Raw genomic sequence first — 13,536 nt, 5'->3', positions numbered from 1 at the left:
AAGAAAGAAAGATAAAAGGAAATATTTTACTCACCACAATGAGTTACAATTATTTATTTGCAATTTAATAATTGATAAGTATAAAATGAATAAAAAAACTGTTTCAAATCAACTGACAATCACAACTTACTCCCTGATGATGGCCATGATACTGTGCATGTAACAAAATTGCTTATTTGATCATACTGTGATTTGAAACAGCTGAGAATTGTTTCCAAGTAATTATTCTACCTTTTCATTGATGATCACTCTTCTCTTCCTGAAAAGTTTCTCTAAAAATGAAAACTTTGAAAAAATGAAGAAAAAATGAAAAAGTTTAAAATTATCTTGGAAACATTCTCTAGATAGTTAGAATTTAAAAATGTAAACAAAATATGTGAGAAAGATAAATAGTAAAATGTAAAAAATTTCGAAAGAGTGAAATATATAAATTTGAAAGATTTATAAAAATTTAACTATGAAAAGACTGATAAATATAAATAGATTATAGAAATGTAGAAAATAGAGAAATGGAAAAAGAGTAGATTAAAGTAAATTCTAGAGTACTTAAGTTCCATTCCCATGAAAATATACCTTTTATGATGACACTCTCATTTCTGGAGATGGTTAATGACTGACTATTAAGTATTCCATGTCATAAAAGCTATTGGCTACTATGAAGCTATTAATCTGCTAAATTCTATTTCCTTATGGGTTAAGTGTCTGAGAAGCTTATTGGTGAAATGAAAATATATCATGCTCTTGGTGAAATCAGAAAGTTCTCCTTAGAAACAAAACAAAATAATTCTGTTGGCTATAGATTTAGATTTTTTAAAAGTGTTATCCTCAAATCACTAAGAACATGCGATGATTTTTAACTGTTAAAAAATGTGTAAATAACTACTACACAGCATAGTACACTACAAAAGTGCTTGTTCTGTCATTTATGTAATCTAAATTCATTAGTCTGTGAAGGTGCCATGCAGTGGGCTGAGACATTGCACACAGCTGTGTCTTCAAATGCATGTATCCCTTTGGTCTTGTATTAACAATAGAATAGGCTGCAAAGCTACACAGTAATTGAAAGTGTTGTGTTATATTTGTGAAAAATGTTTATTCATATTCAGTTACTCATGAGGCATGATCACATGCTCTATGTGAATGACAAACATTTCAAAAAACTGTTGATGACAGAAACTATAAAGCCAAATTGTGAAACAGAACTCTAGAATGAAGTTTGCAGTATATTAATCATATGGAGATTGATGGATCAATAAAAAATGTATTTTAGTTACTCTAAGTACTAGTAAAATGCCAAAGGAACATCTTATGGAATAAAAATATTATGAGGACTCTCAGTAAAACCATGCATCTAGAGGTGGTAATACATGATGCACTAATGGTGGACAAGTCATATACATGCTGTTTCTTCATAATATCAAATTATGAAAGCAACTAATAGTTGTTATTGAATTTTTGGGAATCTGTTCTGTACTTAGGCAGTTTTCATGACAGGTGGCTCAGTTACGTCAACTCAACACATAAACTGTCTTTTCTGTCAGTCCACGTCAGTTTCTCATTCCCTGGTTCTTCCATCATTTATGATGCATCACACTGACATATTTCTATTTACTTTTGATGCTCTCATTGTGATCAACAATAGTTTCTTCTACTTAAGTTTTGATGGAACCTTGAATTAAAGGTCCTTCCTGCTTTTGATTTTTATTCTAAATTTGAGATCTTTATTTTATTTCGCAGAAGGATGCAAGATTAAATTGATGTTTACACTCTTTGGTAGGTTTCAATTTACAAAAATTCCCATGTTCATTGCCCCAATGGTTCTTTTTGTTTTAAGTTATGATTTTATCAGCATAAATGCTTTAAAATAATTATCATTATGGTTTAATAATGTCTTCTTCTACCACAGTTATTCATTTGAAATTACTTAGACCATGTAGGTCTTCTTGTCACTCTCTCTCAATAAATACTAAACAGTTTCATAGAAACCCAAATAAAATTTGTACATACACACTCCTTTACCTAAATGTTGCATGAATTTTGCTAATTTCATCATTCTGAGCAACAATATTTAACATATCTGTAGTATTGTCTCATAGACATTTATGTAAAAACAATATATCCCCAAGCATGTATTATCAGGAAAACTATTACGGATTGAATTATTTGCATATTCTGACAATCAACAAAACTTTTGGCAACAAATTATGTAACTTATTTTCAGCATGAGAATATTCACCTGCTTTTTACATCCTGAGAAGCCCCATTCCTCAGGGTTAACTATGTTGTCACTTTTGAGTACATGCATATGCGTGAATCTCACTATAAATTCTAGAATGAACATTTCACTCCACAGTAGAGACTGTGCTATTCTGAAACTTCCTGGCAGATTAAAACAGAATATTGGACCAGAACACCTTGCATTTTATAACCCACCATCACACTTTCAATTCTGCCAACATCTCTCTCCTACTTTCCATATTTGGCAAAAGTTCTCCAGCATATCTTTGTAGAATAGCTCTCTTGGAAGAGATGATACTGCAGAGAAATAGCTCAGCCACACCCTTGCAATTATTTTCTATAGCGAAGCTTTTGCTCTGCAGCAGAGTGTGAATTTTTCACAAACTGTCTGGTATATTTATACTGTGTGTGCTGATATGTGTATGTATAGAAATTATAAAGAAGAAAAGAAAGTTTTATTCTGAATTATTATAGCTATCACTACAATGTTGAAAATGTTGAGAACATTTTTCAACATGTTCTTTACATAATTTGGTTACATGTGTTAACAATATTTACAGGTTACCCAATGGAAACTACCTAACAATGGAAACTTCAGGTATGAATATCAACAATGTAAGAAGAGAAATATTGGTACTTACCTTAAGGAAGGGACGTTAAATTGCAGAAAGCCACAATTAAAGACATTTACACAAAGCTCTCAGCTACAGCTTCATCAACAAAAGTTAAACACACACCACTCATGCACATGAGCGAGCACTTCTCACATACACATGACCACCAACTCTGGGAGTTGGGGCAAGAATTCTGGCCTGAGCTGTCAGAGTTGGTGGTCATGCGTGCATGAGGTGTGCTTGCTTGTGTGTATGAATGGCATGTGTTTTTCTTATGCTGATGAAGACTGTGGTCGAAAGCTTTGTGTAAGGGTCTTTTAATTGTGCCTGTCTGCAACTTAATGTGTCTCCTTTACAGTAAGCAGCAATATATCCTTTGCTACACTGTCGATATTCCAATGGAAAGTATGTAATAACAAAAAGTAATTAAAATAAGCAACAGATTAAACTGTAGAGGAATGTGAAATGCTGTGCTATGGGTCAAGACCAGTAAATGCTTGATTATTCACAACACTAACATCAGTACTGACACACTGCATGCACTAAAGGTCAGGTTAAAGCCAACATTTAGAAACTAATGAAGATTTTCAAGTACATTCTGCAGCTACAGGAGTTAAGATAGTGGCACTTTCCAGACATTGTTTTAGCATATTGCAACCAGACTGCTAATATAAAGCTCAATAAGAATGAAAAACAGAAGAGAGAGAGAGAATGGCAGCATTGAACATTGTGTTACTTTTAGAGTTCTTAGAAAGCATGGAGTAAATTTCGCAGAAGCATGCAAAAGAGTAAAAAAGAGAGCATCTAGACGAAAATTCATGGAAGTTAAAAAGATTTGAGTTTTAACATTTCAAGACAACCATTAGTGATGAAGGACAAGCATGGATAGAAGAAGGATGAAGGATGGGAAAGGAAATTAGACTGTCCTTTCCAAAGGAACCATCAAGATCTTTTCTTTAAACAATTAAGGAAAACCATAAAACCTAAATATTTATGGCTGGATTGTCGCAAAGTGAATCCAGTACTTTAAACTCTATGTCATCTTACTCAATGTGCTACTTTTGGAAGTGATGTAAGTTTGTCCCAACAAGGGTGATAATGTTCTCTGTGAATGTGTTATGTTCTCACACTAGAAGCATCAAGAGAGAGCTATAGCAGTTATTGGAATAATGGAAATATTTGTGTCACTCAATACAAAATATTGTGAGACACCACTTCACATGCAAAAGTACTACCAGTTGTTTATTATAGAGACTGTCATTTCACAATTAAAATTTCGATAAAATAGGAAAGTAAAACTTAATGATAGTTTTTAAGGGCTGACCCTCAAACATTCAGTATTGAGAAACAAGGCAGTAAAATAAAATTTATGAGAAAAGAACTTAATGAATATACAGAAAGGATAGTGAATGAGGTGACAATAATACCATTCTAACAAACTGAGTTACATTGAAAGATAGTTAAACCATATTGGGCAAGAAAGAAAGTAACAAAATAAGTATGACCTTTGAGAAGGTAAGCAATAAGATAAAATGCCAAGTACAGACAAAGATGGACGATTCTTGATTTTGTGAAGTCCACTGTCGTATTTCTCCTACAGAAATGACAGAAGTTTATATACTGACAATCATGGGAAGTAAGTACTTGCACGTAACAATACAAAGAAACAGAATTTACATAGACCAACAATAATAATAATAGTGTCATAATTCTAAAACAATATGATGAATCAAATTTCAGGAATAGTAGGGTAAAGTTTTGATTTGAACATCCAAATTAAGATATTTGATTACTTTTGTAAAGTGAAATGGGTAACATTTCTTCAGTGAGAAAGCTGTAGAGTAATGAAAAACAAACTAGGTTACAGGGTTCTTAAATTTGATGTGCATGACATACAGATCTCAGTGACAAGATGATGCATGATGAAAACTATATGACACCACAATTTAGTCACATTTCAAAGTCTGTGGTTTTAATCAAACAGTGCAGGTTCTATGCAGATACATTTGATGTCCTTTAATAAAATGCTGTATTTTCATAATGTGCAGTGAACTGAACTCTTAAATATTTTGTAATACGACAAGTACTTGATGATGGAATCTCATATTGGAAAATAGATTGCACAAAAAATGAGCTACAGATGTGGGAAAAGGTGGTCTTAAATTACAAATTTACATGTGTTTTGCAAAATACTAGTCTCAGAAGCATAACAATTAAATAATCAACTTGTTGTCCTTGTCATTATGAAAATTTTCAAAAATCTAGTAAAATTCTGATGACACTGTTATTTTATCTGGTGAGGTTCACATATAATTTAAAAGTATTCCAGTATCTGCTGTACATGTGCTATTTATTTCATAGTCAGCATAATTATAAGTGAACTGCAGTTTGAAATTGTATTGATAGATATTTTTAATTCCAAATCTTTATATGGTATGAACTCCAAATAGTTTAATTCATTACCTGGTGAGTCACTAACATGTTACATGAACTGTAGTGACCCTATTGTACTTTATTATGGCATCACTGAAATTGTGTTTGTGTCTGCAGATGCATACATTATGCTGAATTTTGTGCATCAAAAAGTTAGCAATGTGGTACATGGTTGTGAAGAGTGCATCTTAGGTTTCACACAATCAGTGTTCCTGGAAACAGTGCTAATTCCAATACAGCAGCTACTTTTTCCCAGAGGTAGGCAATTACCCTCTAAAATTCTTTGGTACCATTTACATGTGTGTGTGACTTGCATATACTTCCAATTATTAAGAAATTTTCTCTGCTTATGGAATCTGCAATAAAATATGACTATAAGTGATGTCAATTTACTTACAAATTTTGTATGAAACTTGACAAGAATGCCATAGGACATTGAGAATATGCTGAATTTGAGAGTTTTAAGGTACTTTGCAACCCAAATAGTGTTGATAACATGATATTTAAAGAGTACACCAATAAAATAATTGCAGAATTTCATTGTCCCTAGATTATGAACTGCAAATCAATCTATAAAAACTTCATTTCACCATATGGATTTAGCTTTAATGAATTCTATTTTTGACTTTTGAGTCATCAAGACCGGTAAGTGTTTGGGGAGTAATTTTTGTGTCACTGAGCATTAATATATAACTAAAATTTATTATATTTCAGGAAGAGATCATGCAATGGGTAGCATTGTTATTCAGGGTGCCACACATTGCCCCTGAAGTAATCAGGCGTGTTTTGGTTAAGAGCTGCTTTCTGTAGTTTTATGCATTGCTCTGTACCTGTTGACTGGTCTTCTTACTATTGCAGTTGATAATCATGTGTTCTTAATATAATACAGTGTCAGATATAAAAAAAGTCTTGCATTCCCTAATCTTTATTAAATCATCTTATCAAGTCAGGTAATATTAAAATACAAGAGTAATTTTTCCTCAGTCATAAAATAAGCATGAAATATTATTAGTAAAGGAAGAGGTCACTGTGAGACGGTATTGTCCTTCAACAATGAAAGATTACTTTTTAAAGTAGGGAGTTTCATCAAGTTATGATGCATGCCACACCTGTGTGTCTCTATAAGAAGAGGGGCCTCCACAGATATTAGTATCCACTGGTTAGTTTCTCTGATTACACCACTTTCTGAAAAAGTCTGAGAAGCTAAAGTATTTAGTTATTTTCACCCCCCCCCCCCCCCCCCCCCCCGTGCAGTAATAGCATGTTACCCAACAAAGGTAATAAATATTTAAAAAGATAGTACATCAGTAATTGATCACTTCTGTGATATATTAAATGAAATTCAGTCCTACTGTCAGAGAAGTTACTGTTTGTATGAATACATGTTTCAGCATGGAAAGAAACAGGATGCTGAATGACATGCTAATGTGTTCAAGTAATATGGGTGACACTACATTATCTGCATTGAGATAAATTTGAATCAAGAGCCTGTGACTATTTGTGATATGTGCTATGTGTTAGTTTGAGACAAGAAGAAGAATTTGTTAGTTTGAAGATGGAACAAGTATTTTTGTCAAACTAGATAAAGATGCAACAACAGAAGAATTAGTAAATATGAGAATGCAGACATTCCAAATGTGTACTACTGATGAAAAACCCTCGGATTTCCAACTATGTGGTAATTTTAAAATACTGTGGGTTTCCAGCGAGCTGGCAGTGTTTATATACTGAGATATTTTGACAATTATCATACTCATTATTCTCACAAAGATGATGAGAATGGTACTGAGATGTCAAAGTATCTTAACACTGCCAACTGGCCCAACTGACCAGAAACCCAAGATCTTTTCATAAGAACATGTAGTAAATGATACACTTTTTGAAAACTACTAACTGGTTTCTACACAAATGGACGACCTTTAAGCAGTGAAAAACCACAGATAACCCGTTTTCATTCTGTTCAAAATACTCCATCTCTAATTAATCTACTGAATCAGGGAGAAATTATAAACAAGGCAGAGTATAAGTTCATGGGTGTGAATACTGATGTAACTTAAACAGGAAAAACTGTATAGCATACCTGGTAAAACATTTAGATTCAGCTACTTTTACTGTAAAAAAATAATTGCCAGCCTTAGGGACATAGAAATCAGTAAGCTAACATTTTAGGATGTTTTCATTCATTGATTTTATATAGAATAATAAACTTGGGTAAGACCTCACCTGAGGAAAAATTATTCATTGTATGAGCAAAACGGATTTTGAATATGTCTTGGGTTTCGACACATTCCTATTGAAGATACAAATATAAAATTCTTTGACACTCTACTCCTGAAAATAGAATGTCTGACAGACAACAACAAGTGCAAATTAAAACAACTTCTCCTTAACAAGATCTTCTGTACTCATGGTGGATTCTTCAATACAAGTGTGTACCAATAGTAAATTAAACATAAACATTTTTAAGGAGTGTGTACAGCAACTAGCAGTTTTCACAATGTAAAGTTTATTGTGAATATGGCCTTTGGGACAAGTAACTATCTCTTGTCCACAATCTGCCTTGATAACACAGTATACAAAGCACTCAGTCCATGTAGCAAGGAGATTAAACACACATGTGCCTAAATAAATCCCATATTGATTTAATGGAAATTTCAGGTAGTTTTCTGGACCAGGTTATTTGACTGATGCAACAGTTTTCCTTTTCAGCAGAAGAGGAGATGGAAGAGATAGAAAAAGCAGAAGACGAAGAAGATACGGAGAAGAAGGAAGTGGTACGAGATTCATCAGCTCTTTCTCAACAACTTAGATAATGGAAACACATGCACACATGCTATTTTGTGGATGAAATATCCTTAATTCTGAAGGTAAAAAAAATTAATTTGGTTTAGAGTCTTCACACTCTCAGCTTCATCTGTAAGAGGTTCAATATAACTATGGGAGACTAAATGAATATGATCAAAGTGGACATGGTCCATCACTTTACTGATGTAACAAATTTCATGATTTTAAGTACACAGAAGATGTAACACCAATAATATAGTTGTACTTATAAAACATCTTTCTTCATATGTAAATATTGATACATCTGTTTAGATTAGATTATAAGAGGTAGCCAATTATCATTTCACAACTTGTGTCTGTGTGCTCTAAAAACAGAAAATGAATGAATCATTAAACTATGCTCATGCAAGCATCTGGAAAAATTGTTCCAATTTCAGATATAATGACAATCTAAAGTTATATGTGACAAAATGTCAGGTAGGTCAAATGGCTCCAAAATGTCAACTGGATCACAAGAAAAACTTGTTTGCTAAGTAGAAGAATTTTATAACATAACTGTTTGTCCATAGAAATTTTAACACTGAGTCATGTGTCCTACCAAATATAATGAACTGGAGGAAACAAATGGGATAATAGAAAACTTGGAGAATGTGCATTGCTTTACTCAGACTATCCCTAATATTTCATCATGGGAAATTTGTTTATTTCTTTAATAGCAGTCATCCAGAATTTATTCTTCCCATTGGGAAACCAGTTACTTGAAATCTTTAAGAGTAATAAACATGGGGCAATTTTTTGTTATATTTGTTCAACTCTCTGCCAGTATGAAAGGTTATTTACAGATTCTAAACTGTAATCTGCCAGGAACTAGTGGTCCTATGAAGTAGACAAAAGGATGTTATAGGTTTTTTTTTTTGTTTCCACATCAGGCATTTACATTTCATGCACATGACTTGGTTTTCTGTCCAAAGACCATGCAGCAACTAAATTACAACTCTAAGTGCTACATATTAGCATCACTTATTTTACAGACCAACTTCAGCTAATGTGAGGTAAAGTTTTATCCATACTTTCGTTACTGTTGCTTACCATAATCAGACATCTATTTACCTGCTGCAGTTCATTAAACCAAAATACACTTCTGCTGCCAGTTAGTCCCTGTAGTTGCTTTTCTGTGGTAGTTACTGATAAATAGATTCATTTAATGTACTAATTTCTCAGCAGTTATTTTGCGTTATGTATTAATGTGAGATTGCAGAGTGTGTGTGTGTTTGTGTGTGTGTGTGTGTGTGTGTGTGTGTGTGTGTGTGTGTGTGTGTGTGTGGAGCACTCACCCGTGCATCTGTAGTAACATGTGTGTGATAGTATTACCTTTGTATTACATACTTACATATTTTTTGCTGTTATTCTAAACTTGTGTTATTGATCAATGCAATGTGATTTGGCACAAACAAGAACTAATATTGATTGAATTAGATGTAACAGTAAGTAACTGATCTTTGATTGCAGTCTGAAAACTGGGAGTATCCCAGTAGGTGTTAATTTAGATTTTTTGTTTACCATGTGTTAAGGGATACCTGGCTATAACCACTTCTGTCCTTGTAGTCGTGTGGCTCATAAACATCAAGACTAAAGCTAGAACAGCAGCAGCAGCAGCAAAGTTTGCAAAAAGTCAGTGCTTACTGTGCGGCGGAGAGGTGGGGTGGAGTGGGTGATGGGGTGGGGTCATATTTCCGGGGACGACCACGAGAAAGATGGCGTCGCTTGACAAACTCCGCATCATCCACCATCCAGAAGGAGCCAAAGTCGTCTTCATAGCGCACAAAACACTTGTGCAGTGACAGATTGGTGCGGATCGCGTTCTGTATACACAGACCACCAAGAAAGAGAAAAGAGAGTAAAAGACAAAGTTAAAGAGAAAAAAAGTTGAGAAAATCGTAAAGTCTCTCTTCTAGCTGCCTTCTGAGCAAGACATGTTCGATTTGAAATACCTTCCATCGCCCGTCCACCCTGTTCGCCTCACACACGTCGTTAGTCCTCGTTAATGCTTCCTCATGCTGGTTACGCACACACAGATACAAGCGAGAAAGAGAGAGAAAGAAAGTGGAAAACACACAATAAAACACAGAAATGGAATAAGACAAGAATGGAAAAAATGGGAAAAAATTCAAATCCAAATGTTTGCTAGAAGGAGCTAGAGACTAAAGTAGTCCGAGACCAACTTGCGTGTCCAGCTCAGCTCTGAGTAGACGTACCCTGTAGTGCATCGCTGTGACCGGCGTTTGTAAAATTCCACTTCATCCACAGTCCATACGGCTCCCTTCACGTTCTCCACCCTCATGAAACATTTGTGGAGAGACAGGTTGTGTCGCACTGCATTCTATACAAAATAATACACATACAAGTAAGCAACGCAAATCAAAAAGGAGAGATTAAAAAAGGAGATGAAAAGCATTTTAACAAAAGCTCACAAAAATTCTAAAGCTCTATAAATTATGTACTCAGCTATACAAACAGAATGAGAACACAAATTCAGAAAAGCAACTGTCATGCAGGTCTGTGGTGTGTCTTGTGCATGTTAATTTTTGTAATCAATGGAAAATCATAATTTAGCTTACAGAATGAGTCATATTAAAAAATAAAAGATTTACAGTAAAAATCTATCCTCAATGGATGAAGATAAAGAGAAGCTGTTGAAATATGGGACTGAGGGAGAAGCAAGTAAAGCCACAAAAAAAGTTAACAGACATGCACTACAACTTCAAAACAGACTGTCAGGAACTTTTTTCCTTGATCCAGTCATAATCAGTTTCAAGGCTGCATTGTCTAATAGCAACAAAAATAATAAAAACAAGCCATGCCTCAGTGTTATGTATGTAATCAGTGAACAAAATTATTTCAGTAATTAGCTTTATCTTGAAGTCCTTCAAGTTCTGACTGTCAGAAGAAATGTGTAACAAATCACGCCAACATTCTGATGCAACTGGTTCATTTCTTGCTTCAGCACTGCCTCTGTTGCTATTTCATTTACCAGCTGTGGAAATTTTGATGTTTAAAGCCCTTGTAATACATATTATACATCTTACATTTGGAATGAAACTCCTTAACCTACAAGCAAAATGAAAACCATAACTGAATATACCAATTAGCTTTATAAATATTGAAGAAGCTGCAAGTGTAAATATACAGAAGCAGCAAGTATGATGAACTGAATCTGAAATTCAAAGAAAGTTGTTATTCAAAAGGTTAACTAGGTATTCTCCAAGCAAAAGACACATCTGTGGAAATAAGAAACATATTATTAAATTCTGTAATTAAACATCTAAATTCAGCATTTTTGAAATGCATCGCATCTTCATTTCACTGGTGAGCCAGAAGTAGTGAAACAGGCTGGTATGGTGAATGCTGCATCTGAATTCAGCTCAATTCAATTAGAATTTTAGTTTCACTTGCACAAAAGATCTTTAATTGCTATGAAGCATTTTGACTTAAAATGTGAGAAATGTGAGAAACTGAAATACCAGTGTGTATTTTTCATTTTTATTCTCCACATAACTAAATTTCTCCAAAACTGTCCAAAGAATATAAAACTAAAAGTATTTTTATTATAATATGAACTAATCAACAATCATTTCAGAAATGTATGTGGCACTGCTACTGAACACACGAGTGAAGGTGATTTGTTCTTGACTTCAGCTGACTGAGTTTCCTATCATGCATGATGTGGCATACCTGGAGACAACAGCAACTCATATACCAATATAAAAAAAAGCACACTGCAAGATATGCTGGCTGTGGCAGCACCAGCCAGGAGGTTGATAAAGTATCAGTAATATGCAAAAAATGTGACGAACTAAGGTAAGTAGAGATCCCAACACATACCATTTGGTAACATACAACTATGACAGCAAAAGTTTTAAAAGTGTACTTTTTTAAGCAGTAGAGAAGCTGGCCTGATTGGAGTTTAGCATTATTATCCACCACTTAGTGCATCCTGTGCTAATGGTTCTGCAACTCCATGCTGACATTTTCCTGAAGTGGGATTTTCTGAGTAAGATGCAAGATAAACTAAAGATAGACAAGGGTCAATTACCCAACATATCCAGCTATGGGGTCTACACAATGTGCTTATAGACATGGATACAAAAGGACAACAGCAAAGACCCAGGATTACAGCATTTGTGTGCCTCAACAGGGTCATGCACAAACAGAATATGTATCCATCAGGAAAAACTAACTGACCAAACTGAGCTCTTGTGTAAAAAAGGAAGCTGTCATTCTTTAAGAGCACACAGCCAAGAAAATTGCAAAGATGGAAGATGTTGATGAATGAAGGAGGTGAGAGCTTGTAAATATCCTTTATAATTACAGAGATGTATTTTCTAGGTCTCCATGAGAAATCAGTAACATTACTTATGAGTCTCGCATGTTAGCACACCAATCATTTTATACTCAACCATCCCTAATACTGCTAGCCAAAAGGACAGTAGTAGTGAACATGGTATCTGCTGTAGTAACTCGACCCATAGTAAGTCAGTGCAATAATGTTATAGTGTCAGTAGCTAAGAAAGATGGTAGTGTCCACCTAGCTTTAGATGCTAGAAAGTTAAATAAGATTCTGATGTTTGTCTTGATCTAACAGCTGGGTATTGGAAGATTGGGTAACATGCTAAATGTAGTTAGTACATTTCATTCCTGCATGATGAACTGAGGCAACTCTTTGGGCTGAAAGTGAGCCTATCTGGTTTTGTGCATGCCCTGCAACAGGTCCTAGGTTGGAACTTGTCAGAGAAAGTTACTCCGTATGTGGACAATGTGCTAATTACTGTGAGTAGTTGGTATGAATGTTACTCCATCCTGTACAAAGTATTAACAATATTTAAGAATAGTGGTCTCACTAATGATATAGGAAGTTGGCATGTGGTCAAAGACAGGTGAAATTCCCATGGCACATCATCAGCCAAGAGGGTATTCTGCACGATCCACCTAAACTTGAAGCAAACAGAGAAGCACCCACACAAAAAACCTGATGTCCTTTATGTACATATAATTTCAGCTCAAGCAGTCTTAATTGTTGTAATGAGTTATGGTTGTGTGCTGATGGAAATGATTATCATTAAGAGGTTAATAAAGAAGCAACGTACCTGATCCACCACCCCATCAACCAAAGCAAAGGTAAAAGAAAAAGAAGGAAAATTGAAAATAAAATAGAGCCCCAAGTTCATCATATGATGGATAAATATATCCACATAAAAAAAGAAAATAAGATCATTCAAGTCAGATGAAACATCAAGCTTCTCAATGCAAACCACCAACTTCTGAATTAAACAAAATAAAAATTCAATATGGGTGAAAAGAAAAGGAATTCTGAGCTTCATGCCAGCCAGATGTTCTTCTCACAGGCCCCAATATTGAAGTGAATGGTCTCAAATTGAGAGTGCCATTATGGAATCCTTGATTTGAAACC

At 34.4% G+C, this 13,536-nt stretch overlaps 1 protein-coding gene across 1 annotated transcript in view; it reads right to left on the bottom strand.

The window, feature by feature from the left end:
* Positions 1–13,536, bottom strand: part of LOC126470686 (forkhead box protein P1) — a 724,940-nt gene that overhangs the window by 83,143 nt on the left and 628,261 nt on the right. Inside the window, exon 14 of the mRNA XM_050098687.1 lies at positions 10,325–10,449. Coding sequence (XP_049954644.1) covers positions 10,325–10,449 — 125 coding nt within the window. The remainder of the gene's footprint in view (positions 1–10,324; positions 10,450–13,536) is intronic.

The sequence above is a fragment of the Schistocerca serialis genome, chromosome 3 (genome assembly GCF_023864345.2).
Source record: "Schistocerca serialis cubense isolate TAMUIC-IGC-003099 chromosome 3, iqSchSeri2.2, whole genome shotgun sequence".
Lineage (NCBI taxonomy): Eukaryota > Metazoa > Arthropoda > Insecta > Orthoptera > Acrididae > Schistocerca > Schistocerca serialis.
The sequence above is the reverse complement of the archived record's forward strand: the minus strand, read 5'-3'. Positions and strand labels throughout refer to the sequence as shown.